The sequence below is a fragment of the Narcine bancroftii genome, chromosome 3, assembly GCF_036971445.1.
Source record: "Narcine bancroftii isolate sNarBan1 chromosome 3, sNarBan1.hap1, whole genome shotgun sequence".
Lineage (NCBI taxonomy): Eukaryota > Metazoa > Chordata > Chondrichthyes > Torpediniformes > Narcinidae > Narcine > Narcine bancroftii.
In genome coordinates, this window is record NC_091471.1 from 17,581,976 (window position 1) to 17,601,660 (window position 19,685).

The following is a 19,685-nucleotide window of genomic DNA, read 5'->3' on the forward strand; positions in this document are numbered from 1 at the left end:
CCCTGAGTGTCCTAGGGAATATTTTGTCCGGTCCGGGAGATTTATCCACCTTTATCTTTTTTAACACAGCCATCACTACCTCCTCGGTTATCCTTATATGCTTCATGACCTCCCCACTATTTTTCTTTACTTCAACTGGTTCAACATTTTTTTCCCTAGTGAATACCGAGGCAAAGAAATCATTCAAAATTTCCCCCATTTCCTCAGACTTCTCACTCAGCCTACCCTCGCTATCTACAAGGGGTCCAATTTTATCTCTCACTAATCTTTTACTTTTAATGTACTTGTAGAAACCCTTTGGATTTATTTCTACTCTGTCAGCCAAAGCCTCTTCATGCCTTTTTTTGGCCTTTCTAATTTCTTTTTTAAGATTCCTTCTACACACCTTGTAGTCCTCCTTCAACTTCTCAGTTCCCTGCTCTTTATACCTCTTGTACACCTCCATTTTTCTCCTAACCAAATTTCCAATATTCCTCGAAAACCAAGCCTCCCTATGACTTCCAGCCTTTCCTTTGATCCAAACTGGGACATAACTACTCTGTACCCTCAAAATTTCTTTTTTGAATATCCTCCATTTTTCATTAACATCTTTACCTGAAAATGTCCTGTCCCACTCAATATTCCCCAAATCCCTTCTTATTCCTACGAAATTTGCTCTTTTCCAATCCAGAACCTCAACTTTAGGCCTCTCCTTGCTCTTCCCTAAAACTACCCTAAAACTAACAGAATTATGGTCACTAGACCCAATTGGTTCTCCAACATTAATGTCTGATACCTGACCTAGCTCGTTCCCTAACAGGAGATCCAGTATTACACCATGCCGAGTTGGTTCTTCTACTAACTGATTTAGAAAACAATCCTGAACACATTTAACGAACTCCAGCTCATCCAACCCTCTAAACGTATGGGTATCCCAATCAATGTGTGGGAAGTTAAAATCTCCCATGATCACTACCCTATGATTTTCACACATATACTTTATCTCCCTACAAATTTGTTTCTCTAATTCCTTTGGCCCATTTGGTGGTCTGTAATACACCCCTATTAGCACCCTCTTGCCTCCTCCACCCCTCAATTCCAGCCAAACAGCCTCACTGGTCGATCCCTCCATACCATCCTGCCACCTCACAGCAGTAATATCCTCCCTAACAAGCAGAGCAACTCCTCCTCCTTTTTTACCCCCTGATCTATCATCACATCTAAAACAAATGTATCCCGGAACATTAAGTTGCCAGTCCTGCCCCTCCTGTAGCCAGGTCTCACTAATTGCCACAATATCGTGACCCCAAGTATCTATCCATGCTCTCAGCTCATCTACCTTGTTCACTATGCTTCTTGCATTAAAATATATGCATCTCAGAGAATGACCCTCACATATATTCTCTTTTATACCTTCTACCCTAATCTCCATCCTACCTTTGTTATCTTTTTTATTCCTAGCTAGGTGGCCATACTCGCTGGACACTGCTCTCACCCTCTGTTCCCCACCCCTCGCCAAACTAGATTAAACCTACCCCCACAGCTCTAGCAAATCTACTTGCCAGCACATTGGTCCCCCTCCAGTTCAAGTGGAGACCGTCCCTCTTGTACAGGTCCGACCTTCCCCAGAAGAGATGGCAGGAAAGTTGACTTCTCCTATTTCTGTTAACATGCTCGCCTCTTCCTCCACCCTTCCCTTCCCCCTATCTTCCTTCCCTCAGCTCTCTACCTCCTTCCCTTTCTATTCACCCAGCCAGCCCTCCTCCTCCCACCCCCCACTTGCTGCAGTGCCCTCCCTCCCTTCTCCACCTATTACTTCCTGCCTTTGAGCCCATGCTCCTCCCCCTAACCCTCCCCCTTACATTTTTATTCGAGCACCTGCTGACATTTTTTCATACCCTGATGTGGGGTCTAAAGCCTAAACTTCAGTTATGAATCTTTATCTTTGCTGTATAAAGGACACTGACCTGCTGAGCTTCCCCAGCATTGGCTTTTTACTTCAACTATGGTGAGTGCCGAGTTTCGTGTTTTGCTTTTTCAATCACCTCTTTGTAAGTGTTTAGAGATGGAGAAGAAACACCATCCTTGCCAGTGTGACAGATTATGTTGTGTTTGTATTGTATATAGATATGTTTTCATATCTATATAGGAGATAAATTGGGGCAGGTTTTTTTGTGTAGGTACATACAAACACTTTAAAACAGACCTTATTTAAAATATTCAAGCTCTGCTCATGCTAGACATGTCGGCACTTAGAGCCTTTGCAAAAGCTTTGGAGAGTGCCCAAGAGACTTCACTAATGAATTGTTGTTTACAAGAAGATGAAAGAACCTGTCAGAGCCACAGACTGTCTGGAGGGGAACTTGCTGTTCTAGGAGGGTCATGTGGTTTTGCAAGCAGAGTGAGTCAAACAGGCTTTCTGTGTGTGTGTGTGTGTGTGTGTGTGTGTGTGTGTGTGTGTGTGTGTGTGTTTATGTGTGTGTGTGTGTGTGTGTGTGTGTGTGTGTGTGTGTTTGTGTGTGTGCATGTGTGTGCGTGTGTGTGTGTGTGTGTGTGTGTGAGAGAGAGAGAGAGAGAGAGAGAGAGAGAGAGAGAGAGAGAGAGAGAGAGAGAGAGAGAATTCAGTTCTGCAGTTTTACAGTCAGCAGCAGCAGGGACTAGAACAGGACAAGCTGGCAAACTTGTGGAAAACCCCATTTGGGAGATGGGTTGTGAGTGCTTAGTTCAGCCTGGTCAAAGCCCTTGTGATTCATGCAAGAGGAGAGGACTGGCTGCCTAATGTTTCATTTGAAATAAGGGAAACAAAAAATAACTCTGTGGTGACCTGAAAGAAAGGTCTGCTGAGGGGGAAGGTTTCTTCAGCAAGACACTGAAGTGGCTGGCTAAAAAAGGAATCATTTGTAGGTATCCAGCAAACAACAAATCTCTCTCTGAAAACCAACAAGAACCTTCCTGAATGGTAACCATTTACTTTTCAAGCACCAAAGCCTGGTGAACTTTGTAAATGTTAAATTCTGTGCACAGTATAAGAATTGCCTGAAACCAGTGAACTTGGAGGAATGAGAAGTGAGTTTGGACTGTGAATCAAAGAACTTTTCTAAACTTACACACACATTACATAAACGTGCGCTTAGAATTAGAAGGGGGTTAAGTTAGGTTAGATACGTCAATAGTGATAAGTTAAAGTGTGATTCTGTTTTCATGTTTAAAGATAATTAAAAGCAACTTGTGTTTAAGTAAACAATTTGTCTTGGTGAATATATATTGCTGCTGGGGTTTTGGGGTCCTCTGGGCTCGTAACACCGGTAAAACCCAGATCTTAAATCGTATGTATATAAACCAGCATGCAGCCAACTTATGGGCGTTGTTGGAGGGACCACAGTCTCGAGTTCTTCATTGAGGGGCTGAGATTGAGGCGGAATCCCTCGAACAACAGAGGGGAAGTAATAACAAGGTGCCAGAGTGTTGGCAATGTAATAACTAGAAATAAATGTTACTATGTACAGTGATGCAATTGCATGGATGTAAGACCTCACATCTGTTAAGAATTTATTGTGAATAAAGTTTATTTTTGGAAAATAATTATGGCATATCAGAGTGGAGAACTAGTTTATTCATCCCATTATTGCTTATGCTAGTTGTTTGAAGGGGAAATTCAATTAGTTCCACTGCTGGGCTACCTTCCAATCGTCCTGTTGTGTTTACCATAAATGTTAACGTTGAAGGCCCTCCCCTTCCACATCAAGGTAGCATTCACGATAGAGAGGTTCATGAAGTAATTGAGAGATATCCTTTGGTCCACTAACTCCCTGGCAGCCCAGCAATCAACATTCACACTAATCCTAAATTCACACTAATTTCCCCACACACTTGTCACCCCGTTCCATATTTTACCATTCACCTGCACACTCAGGAAAACTTACACTGGCCAATTAACCAGCCAACCATCAGGTCTTTTGATTGTGGGTTGGAACCTGAGCAAGTGGAGGAAATCTGTGCCACCACGGGAAAGCATGCAAACTCCGCAGAGACAGTGCCAAGGTCAGGATTAGACCCTGGGTCTCTAGTGGCTCTTCCAGATTGTTCACTGTGCTGCCCCCTGAATTCTTAGTTAACTTCGTCTCTTACAAATTATTTAATTCTGTGTGCAGTGGTAAGTCACAAAACTAATCCACATTTATGGAGCTCCTTTAATATAGTAAACGCTTCCCAATTATATTGCGGGGACAATTATCAAACAGAATTTCTCACCAAGCCACAATGGAAGGTATGAGGGCGGGTAACTAAAAGTATGATCTAAGAAGTAAGTTGAAGGAATATCTGAGAGACTTAGAGATTGTTCAGGGGGAGAATTCCAGAGCTTTGGGCTTTGTCTGCTCCAGGGTGAATTAGAAGTCAAATCTAATAAATCAAAATGTTGTTTATCTAAGAGCTTGTTGCTGACAAGGGGGTGGTGTCATGAATTTGGCAGCAGATTTTGTAATGGCACTGTTATTGCTTCACACTATGCTATTACAGCGCCAATGACCCGGGTTTGAATCTGGTGCTGTCTGTAAGGAGTTTGTACGCTCTTCCCATGTTTGTGTTGGTTTCCTCTGGGTGCTCAGGTTTCCTTCCACATTTTGAAAATTTACAGGGCTAGAAGGTTAATTGGTCACTTGGGTGTAATTGGGCGGCACAGGCTCATGGGCCAGAAGGGCCTGTAACTATGCTGTATCTCTAAATTAATATTAATAACATGACTTTGGAGTGCAGAATATGGCAGATTAGCCAGAAAAAAAAAACATTGAAATAATCCAGGCTGTTTACAAAACCATGGCTAAGGGCGCATTGTACAAAGGAGAGATTCAAATGCTTGTTCCTTCATTGGATAGGATTCTAGGACCATTAATGAGCAAATATGTTTAATAACTGTCACAAAAACTATTTGAATTTCTCAGATTAAGTGGCCTTGGGTTGTATATAATGCAAATGTACATGCAGTGTTGGTGGAGAGCAATAGGGCAAGTCAACGTTTCGGGCCTGAGCCCTTTGTCAGGAATTCCAAGATTGGAAAAACACTCGAATAAGAAGATGGGAGGGGAAGTGAGGAGGAGCCCTGGTGGGTGGTGCTGGGAGAGGAAAGGACCTCATGGGGATGGGTGAATGGCTGAAAAGATGTGATAGGAGGAAGGGAAGGAGGAAAGGAGATTGAGGATGGAAAGGAAGGAGTATGGAGCTGGGGGATGGAAGGGAAGGGGAACTGAAGGAAGGGAAGGACAGGGGAGCTGGAAGAAGGGAAGGGGAGGAGAGTTGAAGGAAAGGAAGGGGAGGAAATTTGAAGGAAAGGAAGGGAAGGAGTTGAAGGAAGGGGAGGGGATTTGAAGGAGGGGAGGGGATTTGAAGGGAAAGAGAGCTGAAGAAAGGGGAGGGGAGCTGGAAGAGGGGAAGGGGAGGGGAGCTGGAGGAAGGGAAGGGGAGGGGAGCTGGAGGAGGGGAAGGGGAGGGGAGCTGGAGGAGGGGAAGGGGAGGGGAGGAAGAGAAGGATTTGAAGGAAAGGAAGGGAAGGGGAGCTGGAAGGGGAGGGGAATTGGAGGAAGAGAAGGGGAGGGAAGTTGGAGAAGGGAAGGGAGGGAAGCAAAAGGAATGAAGGGGAGGGGAGCTGGAGGATGGAAGGGAAGGGGAGGGGAGCTGAAGGATGGAAGGGGAGGAGAGCTGAAGAAGAAACTATGGGTAACAGGCAAGGGGTCAGAGAAGGAAGGGAACAGTAGGAGGAATGAGGGAATGTGATGGAGAGGGAAGAAAAATTGGGAAGGAGTTACTTGAATTGGAGGTTGATGTTAATGCTGTCTAACTGGATATTGCCAAGACAGAAAATAAGATGTTGTTCCTCCAATTTCAGGTGAAGGGTGGGTTTAAACTGCCATGGAACAGTGGAGCAGACGAGGAGCTGGATGACCCACTCCAAATCTTATGCTGCTTCTCACTGTTTTTAGTTCCTTTGGCCTGTCATTTTCCAAATTCTTTCTGTTGAATACTTTGTCACGTGGATCCACCAGAAAATTATTGACCTTTTCCTTCTCTTTCTGTGTCGCAGCCTCACCCATCACGTGTGCCATGGGTGCTTCAAGAAGCAGGCTAAACTCCAGCGTTGCATGCAATGCAAGTTTGCCCACTACTGTGACCGCACGTGTCAGAGGGCGGCATGGACCGAGCACAAGAACGAGTGCACAGCCATCAGGAACCGTGGCAAGGCACCTAGTGAGAGCGTCAGGTGAGTGTGAGCTTCTGTCTTGTTTGGAGGGGGCTCCTCAATCAATTCAGGTCAAGTTTATTATCACCTGATTGCTCAAGTACAACCCGACAAAACAGTGCTCTCTGGTCCTCGGGGCAAAACACGCAGTCATACAATCAGCCATTACACACATACATATAGACAAAAAAAAAGACTCAGAAACCTGGCCAGGAATCCTGGGCAAGCATGGCGTCGGCAAGTGCAACGACAATGGGCGCCTCCTGTTGGAGCTCTGCGCAGAACAGCGGCTTGTCATTACAAACACCCTTTTTCAGCAGAGGGACAGCCTTAAGACCACCTGGATGCATCCCCGATCCAAACACTGGCACCTCCTGGACTACATCCTGGTGCGAGAAAGTGACAAACAAGATGTGCTCCACACCAGGGTCATGCCTAGCGCGGAATGCCACACTGACCACCGGCTGGTTCGCTGCAAGCTCAACCTTCACTTCAAGCCAAAGCCCAGGAACAATAAAGCCCCCAGAAAGAGGTTCAATGTTGGAAAACTGCAGTCAGACGAAGCGAGAGGAAACTTCCAGGCAAACCTCAAAGCAAAGCTCGACGTTGCAACCCGCCTCACGGACCCGTCCCCTGAAACCCTCTGGGATCAGTTGAAGACTACCATACTGCAATCCACTGAAGAGGTACTGGGCTTCTCCTCCAGGAAAAACAAGGACTGGTTTGACGAAAACAGCCAGGAAATCCAGGAGCTGCTGGCAAAGAAGCGAGCTGCCCACCAGGCTCACCTTACAAAGCCGTCCTGTCCAGAGAAGAAACAAGCCTTCCGTCGCGCATGCAGCCATCTTCAGCGCAAACTCCGGGAGATCCAAAATGAGTGGTGGACTAGCCTCGCCAAACGAACACAGCTCAGCGCGGACATTGGCGACTTCAGGGGTTTCTACGAGGCTCTAAAGGCTGTGTACGGCCCCTCACCCCAAGTCCAAAGCCCGCTGCGCAGCTCAGACGGCAAAGTCCTCCTCAGCGACAAGATCTCCATCCTCAACCGATGGTCAGAACACTTCCAATCTCTTTTCAGTACCAACCGCTCAGTCCAAGATTCCGCCCTGCTCCAGCTCCCTCAACAGCCCCTAAGGCTAGAGCTGGATGAGGTTCCCACCCTGGATGAGACATATAAGGCAATTGAACAACTGAAAAGTGGCAAAGCAGCAGGTATGGATGGAATCCCCACAGAAGTCTGGAAGGCTGGCGGCAAAACTCTGCATGCCAAACTGCATGAGTTTTTCAAGCTTTGTTGGGACCAAGGTAAACTGCCTCAGGATCTTCGTGATGCCACCATCATCACCCTGTACAAAAACAAAGGCGAGAAATCAGACTGCTCAAACTACAGGGGAATCACGTTGCTCTCCATTGCAGGCAAAATCTTCGCTAGGATTCTACTAAATAGAATAATACCTAGTGTCGCTGAGAATATTCTCCCAGAATCACAGTGCGGCTTTTGCGCTAACAGAGGAACCACTGACATGGTCTTTGCCCTCAGACAGCTCCAAGAAAAGTGTAGAGAACAAAACAAAGGACTCTACATCACCTTTGTTGACCTCACCAAAGCCTTCGACACCGTGAGCAGGAAAGGGCTTTGGCAAATACTAGAGCGCATCGGATGTCCCCCAAAGTTCCTCAACATGATTATCCAACTGCACGAAAACCAACAAGGTCGGGTCAGATACAGCAATGAGCTCTCTGAACCCTTCTCCATTAACAATGGTGTGAAGCAAGGCTGTGTTCTCGCACCAACCCTCTTTTCAATCTTCTTCAGCATGATGCTGAACCAAGCCATGAAAGACCCCAACAATGAAGACGCTGTTTACATCCGGTACCGCACGGATGGCAGTCTCTTCAATCTGAGGCGCCTGCAAGCTCACACCAAGACACAAGAGAAACTTGTCCGTGAACTACTCTTTGCAGATGATGCCGCTTTAGTTGCCCATTCAGAGCCAGCTCTTCAGCGCTTGACGTCCTGCTTTGCGGAAACTGCCAAAATGTTTGGCCTGGAAGTCAGCCTGAAGAAAACTGAGGTCCTCCATCAGCCAGCTCCCCACCATGACTACCAGCCCCCCCACATCTCCATCGGGCACACAAAACTCAAAACGGTCAACCAGTTTACCTATCTCGGCTGCACCATTTCATCAGATGCAAGGATCGACAATGAGATAGACAACAGACTCGCCAAGGCAAATAGCGCCTTTGGAAGACTACACAAAAGAGTCTGGAAAAACAACCAACTGAAAAACCTCACAAAGATAAGCGTATACAGAGCCGTTGTCATACCCACACTCCTGTTCGGCTCCGAATCATGGGTCCTCTACCGGCACCACCTACGGCTCCTAGAACGCTTCCACCAGCGTTGTCTCCGCTCCATCCTCAACATCCATTGGAGCGCTCACACCCCTAACGTCGAGGTACTCGAGATGGCAGAGGTCGACAGCATCGAGTCCACGCTGCTGAAGATCCAGCTGCGCTGGATGGGTCACGTCTCCAGAATGGAGGACCATCGCCTTCCCAAGATCGTATTATATGGCGAGCTCTCCACTGGCCACCGTGACAGAGGTGCACCAAAGAAAAGGTACAAGGACTGCCTAAAGAAATCTCTTGGTGCCTGCCACATTGACCACCGCCAGTGGGCTGATAACGCCTCAAACCGTGCATCTTGGCGCCTCACAGTTTGGCGGGCAGCAGCCTCCTTTGAAGAAGACCGCAGAGCCCACCTCACTGACAAAAGGCAAAGGAGGAAAAACCCAACACCCAACCCCAACCAACCAATTTTCCCTTGCAACCGCTGCAATCGTGTCTGCCTGTCCCGCATCGGACTGGTCAGCCACAAACGAGCCTGCAGCTGACGTGGACTTTTTACCCCCTCCATAAATCTTCGTCCGCGAAGCCAAGCCAAAGAAGAAAAGAAGAAAGATAGACAAAAATTACAAATGCAGGGCAAGTATTCTTATGTACAAATAAATAAAATTATTTAGTCAATATGAGAGTCTTGGCTGGTCAGTGTGAGCAGTTCCTTTGGTCGTTCAGCATTCCCACTGCCCATGGGAAGAAGCTGCTCCTCAGCCTAATGGTGCTGGCTCTGATCCTCCTGTATTTCTTTTCTGACGGGAGCAGCTGAAAGATGCTGTGTGTGGGATGGAAGGGGTCCTCAATGATTTTGTGTGCCCTATTCAGACAATGATTACCAATAGATCACGTCGATGGTGGGGTGGGGGAAGGGAGACTCCAGTGATCCTCTCTACACACTATTGGTCGTGCGGATTGACCTCCGATCCATATCTCTGCAGCAACTTTACCATACTGTGATGCAGCTGGCCAGATCGCTCTCGATAGAACTCTTATACAATGGTGGCCGGTAGCCTGGCTCACTCTAGTCTTCTCAGGAAGTGCAGTTGCTGTTGCACCTTGCCAACACGTGAGGAGATGTTGTGTGTCCACGATAGGTTATTAGTTAACTGAATTCCAAGGATCTTGGTGTTCTCCACTGCAGAGTTGTTGATGTGTAGTAGTGGAGGGTGGTCAGTCCTGAGCCTCCTGCTATCAACCCCAGGCCAATAGAATGGTGGAAAGATTTCATCAACATTTCAAGTCAGCCTTGATGGCTTGGTTAGATGGCCTAAACTGAGCTGATGAGCTGCCCTGGGTATTACTGGGCATTAGAATAACTCCATAGGAGGACCTCCAAGCTTCATCTGCTGAGTTTGTGTACAGTGCACTGTTGGTGGTTCCAGGGGAGTTCATCCCCTACCGTTCCAACTCCAGCGATGATCCTAAGGAACTGTTGAGCAGGCTAAGCGAGACCATAGGAAAATTGACCCCTATAATCACCATTGTCACATGGAGAACACTTCTTTTGTGCTTGAAGACCTCAAAAACTGTGAATATGTCCTTGTCCGAAGGGGAACACTTGGTCAACCTTTACAGACACCCTACGAAGGACCTTATAGAATACTCAGACAAACTAGATTGACCTGTATTTTGGATATTGGAGGGAAGCTACTGTCTTTCACTATTGACGGGCTTAAACCAGCTTATGTTGACAAGTCTTCCCCACTGCAGCAGCCAACAGTCTGTAGCAAAAGTCAACATCTTAAAAGACAGACAAACCTTTCTGCTGGTTCTGATGGTGGGGGGGGGGGGCGGTGGGGGCTTGTAGCGATGCTATAGCAGGACTCCAACTCTCATGAAGCATCAAACTGGCCATGTGACATCATTGCGTGATGACGTCAGTGTGTGTTGAGTGCTTGATTCGGGCTTTTAAAAGGTTGCGTGGGTGATGAAGAGTAAATCCATTGAATTCACTCTGGAAACGCCTTGTGTGGTTATTTTGTTGTATCCACTGCAATTCCAGTGGCCACAAACTCAATTTTGTAGAACTTCTTCCTTCTCCATCTCTTCCTCCTCTCCCTTAAGACCCACTACCCTTTGGGCTAAGTTTTTGGTTCCATTCCTTTATCTCTATTGGGTCTCTGAGTACCTGAGTGGTCCTGTTTTTGTGAAATGCCTGGGTTTAATTTTTTTTTTGATTTATACACAATTCATGCTGCTCCCCTAGAATATGCAACCCCTCGTGGTAGCCTGACCAGCACAGGTGCTGGCATTTTGAAACAAATCTTCATAGTTGCAGGATTTAAAATAAAGTTTTCACCAGTTTTGTGCTTTGGGGTGAAGTAAATTGTACTAATTTTCTGGTATCCACAGATTTTGTCAATAATAATGCAATGTTCACAATAAAAGCACAAAATGCTGGAGAAGCCCAGCAGGTCAAACTACTGCAATGTTGACAGATCATTTTGCTTTGAGCCTTTCTCCCACACTGATATTTAGATGCTTGGTTCTAATATCTTTTATGGAACAAGTTTTCAGTTGGCACAAAAGATGTTAAAGCACCATTATTTAAGGATTCAATAATATATGAAACTTTAAATTCCAGAATGGTTAGCGTAGGGTGGCCCAGTTAGCACAATGCAATGACCTGGGTTCAACTGTAAGGAGTTTGTACATTCTCCCTGTGTCTATGTGGGTTTTCTCCGCATGTTCCACTGACTTCCCACCTTACAAAAATGTAGATTAATTGATGTATTTGGAAGGGCCTGTTACCATGCTAAAATCTCTAAATTAATTTTTAAAAAATTTTCAGTTTTTGATAAATATTCTGTAAAATAATTGGAAATGGGATTTTTTTGATTTGTTCAGCAATTTATGATAATTTGGAAAACTCTGATTCAAAAGGGTAGTGTGTGGTACGTTCAACAGTAACGTTAACATGGAATTGGATCATTACTTAAAGAGTATGGTGAGTAACCCTTTAATTTTGTGCTGCTCTTAGACTTGCCTCCCGTATCTTGTGGAGGATGAAGAGAGAGGGAGATATTGTCTCTGAGGACATCATCACGACCATGGAGGGCCTCCAGGACCATCTGGATGACCTGAGTGAGGAGGAGAAGCAGCAGTTAACACTGGACGTCGAGGTTTTCCAACGGTACTGGCACCCCAGTGATCAGCAAGTGGACAAACAGTCCATATTGCATGTTTTTGGAATGGTAAGTAGTGTGGTATCACAAAGGAAAACATTTCTGATGATTATCATGGCTACAACTAAGGCCATGCTGCTAACCAGATACTGCTTTGCTGATACGATAATATTCAGTCATGCAAGATGGAAACAGGGCCGTCAGTCCAACTAGATTATCCTGACCGTCAACACCCCTTCTACTCTTGAACTCATCCCACCTTTACCCTTTGTTTTATTTTCCCACATTCTCTACAACTTACCCACCACTTGTCTACACTCAGAAGCCATTTCACTTAAACTCCACTCATTTTGGAGGGAACGGGAGCACTGAAGGGAAACGCACACAGTTGCAAAGGGAATCTGTATACTCCACACACACGCGCGCGTGCGCGCGGGTGCGGAGAAGGCTAGTAGAAACCGCAGGGTTTGATGTAAATACCATCCCGGTGGAGAGTGCCCAGAGGAATATTAAGTGTTATACTGTCAAACCAAGCCCAACCATTCTCCCTCCCTTCCCATTCCTTGTCTCTTTTCCTCTAGCTCATTCTCTCTCCATTCACAGAGCCATCCCCGCTCCCCCCTGTTTGCTGGTGTGCCCTCCCTCCCTTATCCACCTATTACCGTCTGCCTGTAGATCTGTGCTTCTCCCACTGCCCCTCCCCCCTCACCATTTTGTTTAGTCATAAACCTTGATGAAGCGCTCAAGCCTGAAACATTGCTTACGCCTCTTTATCTTTGATACATAAAGTACTGTTTGACCTACTGAGGTTCTCCAGCCTTGTGTTTTTACGTCAATTACAATACCTTTACTCAAAAAGTAAATGATTTTGAGGTGGGTAACAGGTGTATCTAGATTACACAAAATTAAACAGAAAAGCAAATAGTATAGAAGATGCTGAGACTGTAGAAAGGTAGAGATAGGCTGAGTGAATGGAATCTGACATATGTATGGCGAGTACCAGAAGTGAGAGGTCATCCATTTTGGGAGGAAAAATAGCTCAGAGTGTTATTTAAATGGTGGAAGATTGCAGTGTGCTGTTGTGCAGAGATACTAGGGAATGCTTTTGTATGAATGAGTATAGATGCAACAGGTAATGGGTGGGTGGGGGGGGGTGGAATGTAACGTTGGTCTTCATTGCCAGAGGAATTGAATTGAAGAGTAGGGAGGTTTTGCTGCCATTGTACCGAGTGCTGGTGAACCACATCTGGAGTATTAAGTCTCCTTATACAAAGCCGTTGTCATACCCACACTCCTGTTCGGCTCCAAATCATGGGTCCTCTACCGGCATCACCTACGGCTCCTAGAACGCTTCCACCAGCGTTGTCTCCGCTCCATCCTCAACATTCATTGGAGCGACTTCATTGCCAATATCGAAGTACTCGAGATGGCAGAGGCCGACAGCATCGAATCCACGCTGCTGAAGATCCAACTGCACTGGCTAGGTCATGTCTCCAGAATGGAGGACCATCGCCTTCCCAAGATCATGTAATATGGTGAGCTCTCCACTGGCCACTGAGACAGAGGTGCACCAAAGAAGAGGTACAAGGACTACCTAAAGAAATCTCTTGGTGCCTGCCACATTGACCACCGCCAGTGGACTGATGTCGCCTCAAACCGTTCATCTTGGTGCCTCATAGTTTGGCGGGCAGCAACCTCCTTTGAAGAAGACCGCAGAGCCCACCTCACTGACAAAAGAATGGAGGACCATCGCCTTCCCAAGATCGTGTTATATGGCGAGCTCTCCACTGGCCACTGAGACAGAGGTGCACCAAAGAAGAGGTACAAGGACTGCCTAAAGAAATCTCTTGGTGCCTGCCACATTGACCACCGCCAGTGGGCTGATATCACCTCAAACCATGCATCTTGCCGCCTCACAGTTCGGCGGGCAGCAACCTCCTTTGAAGAAGACTGCAGAGCCCACCTCACTGACAAAAGACAAAAGAGGAAACACCCAACACCCAACCCCAACCAACCAATTTTCCCCTGCAACCACTGCAACCGTGTCTGCCTGTCCCGCATCGGACTTGTCAGCCACAAACGAGCCTGCAGCTGACGTGGACATTACTCCTCCATAAATCTTCGTCCGCGAAGCCAAGCCAAAGAAAAAGAAATTGAGAAAGGTTAAAGAAGATGGTGCACTGGGGGCTCACTAGGACGATTCTGGAAATGGGGTTATCTTATGCAGAGAGATCGAATAGTCTGTTGTTTTGAAAGATGAGGGGAACATAAATTATAAAATTATGAATGTGATAGATGAGATAGAAGCAAGGAGATTGTTTACATTAGCGAGTGAGTCCAGATCTACATGACATAACCTCAAGGTTCAGGGGAGGACTAGACAAACATAAGGAGGAATTGCTTCTCCCAGGGTGTTGTGAATCTGTGGAATTATCTGGCCAAGGAAGCAGTTCCCTCATTGAATATGGGAAGCAGGTAGGTAGGTGGAGCTGGCTACATGGTCCCGTCAGGTAGGTAGGTGGAGCTTGCTACATGGTCCCGTCAGGTAGGTAGGTGGAGCTGGCTACGTGGTCCCGTCACGTAGGTAGGTGGAGCTGGCTATGTGGTCCCGTCAGGTAGGCAGGTGGAGCCGGCTATGTGGTCCCGTCACGTAGGTAGGTGGAGCTGGCTACGTGGTCCCGTCAGGTATGATCTTATTGAAAGACGGAGCAGGCTCGTCAGGTCAGAAATAGGAGCTACTCCTGCTCCTATTTATAAGTTCTTATAAATGGCATAGTAGTCATATTTGCTGTAGGCTTTCATGCTAAGCTAACTGATGCAATGGTCATAGAATTTGGATAAAAATGAATTACATTCAATGCAAAGCAGCTAACATGAATGGCGGTTCAGCTACCACCCGCAGCATTCATTCCCTTCATGAGAGATCCATAGTCCAACAGCACCTCCCTACACTGGGACCAAGGAGGATAAGAGCAGCAGGTAAATGTAAGAAAAGGTTATCTGTGCACCCAGCCCACAATGGATGAATTGCCCAGGCCTCATCTCCTGTTCTGTGTCATTTCTCTGCAACACTCAATTCCTCAATCTTACAAAGGTGTATCCATTTCTTCTTTAATGATCTTGCCTTTGCAACCCTTCATGGTAAAGAATTCCAGAGATTCACCACTCTCTGTGAGAAATTCATGTGCACCTCAGTTTTAAATCACCCCAAATCTTATAACTGGGTGCAGGTTCACCTTAGAATTACATACCATCCTGACCTGCAAATACAATGCATCAGTCAGGATATCAAGGAGAAAAGGCAAGAGAATGGTCTTCAAAGGCCATTTGAAGGCTGATTTGAATGTGGAGCAGACTCGATGGGCCAAATAGCCTCATTTCCGCTTCTATTTCTTATGGTGTTACATTGTTGCTTCATTGTCAATGGGTCTGAAATCTGGGATCTTCCAACCAAAAGCAACCATGGCAGCACATGGACTCCAGAAACTCAAGAAGGTATCTCATCTCCATCTCCTCTAGAGTGTTTAATGTCAGGTAATATATCTATGGTGGAACTACTGTATAGCTATTAGCACTGCCTGTATGAATGTATTGTATGGGCTGGCCTTCCCCCTGAACCTGAGACTCCTCCCTTCAGAATCCCCATAAAGACAGTTACGCCCAAACTCCTTCCTCAGTACCTGCCTTGGAACCGGGCCAGCAACATGTGAGATATGCTGATGTGTTATGATCCATTAAAGCCTATTAATCACAACTCTCAATCTAATGTGGTTGATCAATGAACTACAATATCCCTAGCCTTGCCAATAATGCTCACATCATGCAAATAGACAGTTTTACAGCACGGAAATAGCCCCTTCAGCCCAACTTATCCATAGCCTCATCCACTTCCAAACCATGGCCACCTGCAAATTGGAGGACCAACACCACCTATTCTGCCCGGCCACTCTCCAACCGGTTGGCATTAACATTGACATTTTCCAGATTCAATTAGTCCCCTCCATCTCTCTCCCTCTCTCTCTCTCTCTCTCTCTCTCTCTCTCTCTCTCTCTCTCTCTCTCTCCCTAACTCTCTCTTTCCCTATCCCTCTGTCTCCTTTCCTTTCCTTCAGCTCCCTGGCTCCTTCCCTCTCCATTCTGAAAGCTATCCTTCCCTCTCCATTCTGAAAGCTAATTTTTTAAATGTAATCACACAGCAGGGTAACAGGCCATTTCAGCCCATGAGTCCGTACCGCCTAACTCAGCCCCAATACACCCCGAATTAACCTTGTAGCAGGCCACCGACCTTGCCACACCCGAAGCAGCAACCTGACTCTGGGAGCCCGTGGCCTACACAGCCGACCGAGATGGGCTACGCGCTTTGAAGTCGGCGCTTGACTCAGCAGCACACAGCTGCAGTGCCTCACTCTATTGGGCTGGCCACCAGCAGCCAATTGGTGGATCTAGGGAAGCAGGCACACACGGGGATGAAAAGGGGCTCACTGATAGGCTGCTCCCTGGATAACACTAAACAACCAATCCCAAGAAGCAGATCGTAATGCCACCAGTTGAACTTACTCCCGTAGTGTGTGCCTCTTCTTTGAGCGTCACCTCTCCGGAGGTAGCAGCCTACACCCACCAGTACGTTTCCTTTTAAACGGTGAGAGGAAACCAGAGTCCCTGGAAAAACCCCACGCAGACACTGAGAGAACGTACAAATTCCTCACAGACAGCATGGGATTAGAACCCCAGTCCCGATCGCTGGCGCTGTTAAGGCGTCATGATAACTGTGCCGCCACTTTCACTTCCCATCCAACTATGACCTTTTGCCTTTGGGCCTGAGCTCCTCCAACTTCTCCCCCCCCCCACTATTTTACTTAGGCACCTCCCTGTTTCTTGCTCATAACTTGACGATGACATCAGTCCCGATGACATCAGTCTCTTTACCTTAAAGAAGGTCACGAGCTGCTGAGTTTCTCCAGCACTTTTATGTATTAAAATACAATCACAGCACCTCCAGACTTTCAGGTTTCAACCCCTAAGCTTCTGAATATTTCCTCTCTGCTTTTTAAATGCCTTTTAAATTGTCCCTGGGGTGGCTTGTTCCATACATTCACAACCCACTGCATGAAGAAAGGGCTCCTCAGATCTCTTTTCAATCTTTCCATACTCCTCTCACATCTATGCTTTTCTGTTTTGGATCCCCCTTCTCTGGGGGTGTGGTGCGCTGTTAGACAGAATCAGACACACACAAGGTAAAGACTGTACAACAGGCTTTAATCCACAAAGACTTCTGCAGAAGCAGGCTGGCTGTAGCTGCAACATTCTGAGTGAGGCCTCGGGAGGTTGGCACAGGAGAGTGATTGACACCCGACCAAGTGGGGCTTTATCCATTCAGGCCGACTGATTGACAGCCCGCCAGGTGTTGTCCTGTCCCCTTACACTCCTGCAGGTACAGAGATTGCCCCCTGCAGTAGGCTGGTGGTATACCACCTCATTCACCCCCTTCTTTAAAATTGTCTGGGGGGGGGGAAGTAACAAGGAATCACACCCATGTCCATATAATATTTACAGGTTCAGACAATTCGGCAGCCGATGGGGTCTCTGTGACCGTCGTAGGCTGGCTCCTCGTCACTGGTCAGAGGGGAAGTGGGGGGGGGGGCTGGTGGCAGGGGTGTGTGTGGCTGGTGTGGTGACGCACGGAGGGGTGGCCAAGGGGGGGCCGAAGTTGACGTATGCGGGTCGTATTAGATGGGTGGGGGGGCGGGTTCGTCTCCTAAGGCTGAAACGGGCCCCTGGTAGTCAAGGAGGCCCTGTGTGCCTCATAGCTGCATGGGGACAGGGATGTATGCCCGATCAGTGTTGTCCTGGGTTGGAGGGTGGGTGCTCCTGCTGGTGCCAGGTCCCTGGTTGAGACGGTATCCTCCCTGCCTCTGCCGAACCTAACATAAGCATAGTTATGGTTTGCATAAAGGAGAAAAACATGCTCTACTAGGGCTTCGGTCTTGTGTGTCCGTACATGCTTACGCAGAAGCACTGGTCCCAGGGACGTGAGCCATGCTGGGTGTGACATTCTAGTCGCCGACCTCCTGGGGAATGAGAACAGACTTTCGTGAGGGGTCTTGTTGGTATCTGTTCATAGCAGTGACCAAATGCCATGGAGCGCCTCGGGCAGGGCATCCTGCCAGTACTCAATGGCCCACTCTTTTGACCTGAGAGCCAGGAGGACTGCCTTCCAGACCACCCCATTCTCACGTTCCACTTGCCTGTTGCCTCTTGTGGTGCAACTGGTTGAGATACCCCTCGCAATCAGGTACTGGTGCAGCTCGTCGCTCATGAAACTAGATCCCCGGTCACTGTGGATGAAGGCGAGGTAGCCAAACATGGTGAAGATCTGCTCCAGGGCCCTAATGACGGTGGCCATGGAGGTGTCTGGACAAGGGATAGGGAAAGGGAAGCGTGAGTACTCGTCCACTACCGTGAAAAAGTAGACGTTTTGGTTCGTGGAAGGCAGAAGTCCTTTGAAGTCCATGCCAAGACGTTCAAAAGGCCAAGTAGCCTTTAAAACGTGAGCATAGGGTGGGGGGGCAGAAGAAGCGGGTTTACACTCCGCACAGACTCAACAGGCCTCAGTCATGTCCCTGACATCCCTGATGGTGTATGGCAGATTTCTGGACTTAACGAAATGGTACAACCAGGTGACACCCAAATGGCAGAGGGACTCATGCAATGCCTGCAACCTGTCATCATGCATAGATGCGCAGGTGTGAGAGAAAGCATCTGGGGAGTCGTTAAACTTCCCGGGGTGCTACTGGATGTCGTAGCTGTAGGTTGCCAGCTCGACTCTCCAGCGCAGGATCTTGTCATTCTTTATCTTGCTCTTGTTGGAAGTGTTAAACATTAATGCCACGGCCCACTGGTCCATGAAGAGCATGAATCTCCTGCCGGCTAGGTAATGGTGCCAGTAGCGGACCGCTTCCACAATCGCCTGGGCCTCCTTTTCAATGGCGGACTGCCCTAGCTCGGATCTGTGGAGGGTCATGGAGAAGAAGGCGACAGGGCATCCCTCTTGGTTGAGGGTAGCAGCAAGGGCCATCTCGGAGGCATCGCTCTCCACCTGGAAGGGGGAGTCCTCATCCACAGCCTGCATCGTGGCATCCGCAATGTCTTACCTGATGCGGGTGAAGGCTGCCTGCAACTCAGTCAGGAGGGGAAAATTTGTGGCTTAGGCCAGTGGATGGACCTTGTCCGAGAAGTGAGGGACCCACTGCGAATAATCAGAGAATAGGCCCAGGCACCGGCAGAGGGGCTTTAGTATGGGGGAGGGGGAGATGTAACTCCATTAATGGGCACATCCTTTCCGGATCTGGGCCGATGACTCCATGGGCCACAATGTACCCCAGGATGGCGAGGCGGGTGGTGCTGAACACACACTTCTCCTTGTTGTAAGTGAGGTTCAGCTCCGCGGCTGCCATGAGAAATTTTTCCAGATTAGCATCATGGTCCTGCTGGTCACGGCCACAGATAGTGACATTATCCAGGTATGGGAACGTCACCTTCAGCTTATGCCGGTCTACCATGTGATCCATCTCCTGCTGGAAGACGGAGACCCCATTCGTGACCGCAAAAGGAACCTGGTGGAACTGGTACAGGCATCTGTCCGCCTCAAAGGCAGTTTTAGGCATGTTCTTCATGTGGATAGGGATTTGGTGATACGCCGACTTCAGGTCAATCATGGAGAAAACCCGGTAGCGGGCAATCTCAATGAACATGTCGGTGATCTTCGGCAGGGGGTAAGCATCAAGTTGGGTGTACCGATTAATGGTCTGGCTGTAATCCACGACCAACCTCGGCTTACTTCCCCCTTTGACCACCAGGACTTGGGCTCTCCAAGGGCTGTTATTGGGCTCTATAACGCATTCCCCCAGGAGTCGCCACACCTGCACCTTCATGAAGTCCCTGTCTGCAGCG

At 47.7% G+C, this 19,685-nt stretch overlaps 1 protein-coding gene across 4 annotated transcripts in view; it reads left to right on the forward strand.

Moving 5' to 3' along the window:
* LOC138756988 (histone-lysine N-methyltransferase Smyd1-like) overlaps positions 1 to 19,685 on the forward strand; it is a 129,162-nt gene that overhangs the window by 44,891 nt on the left and 64,586 nt on the right. For all 4 annotated transcript variants that reach the window (XM_069923535.1, XM_069923537.1, XM_069923536.1 and 1 more), the window contains exons 2-3: positions 6,056 to 6,232; positions 11,592 to 11,805. In XM_069923535.1, the coding sequence (XP_069779636.1) occupies positions 6,056 to 6,232; positions 11,592 to 11,805 (391 nt within the window). The remainder of the gene's footprint in view (positions 1 to 6,055; positions 6,233 to 11,591; positions 11,806 to 19,685) is intronic.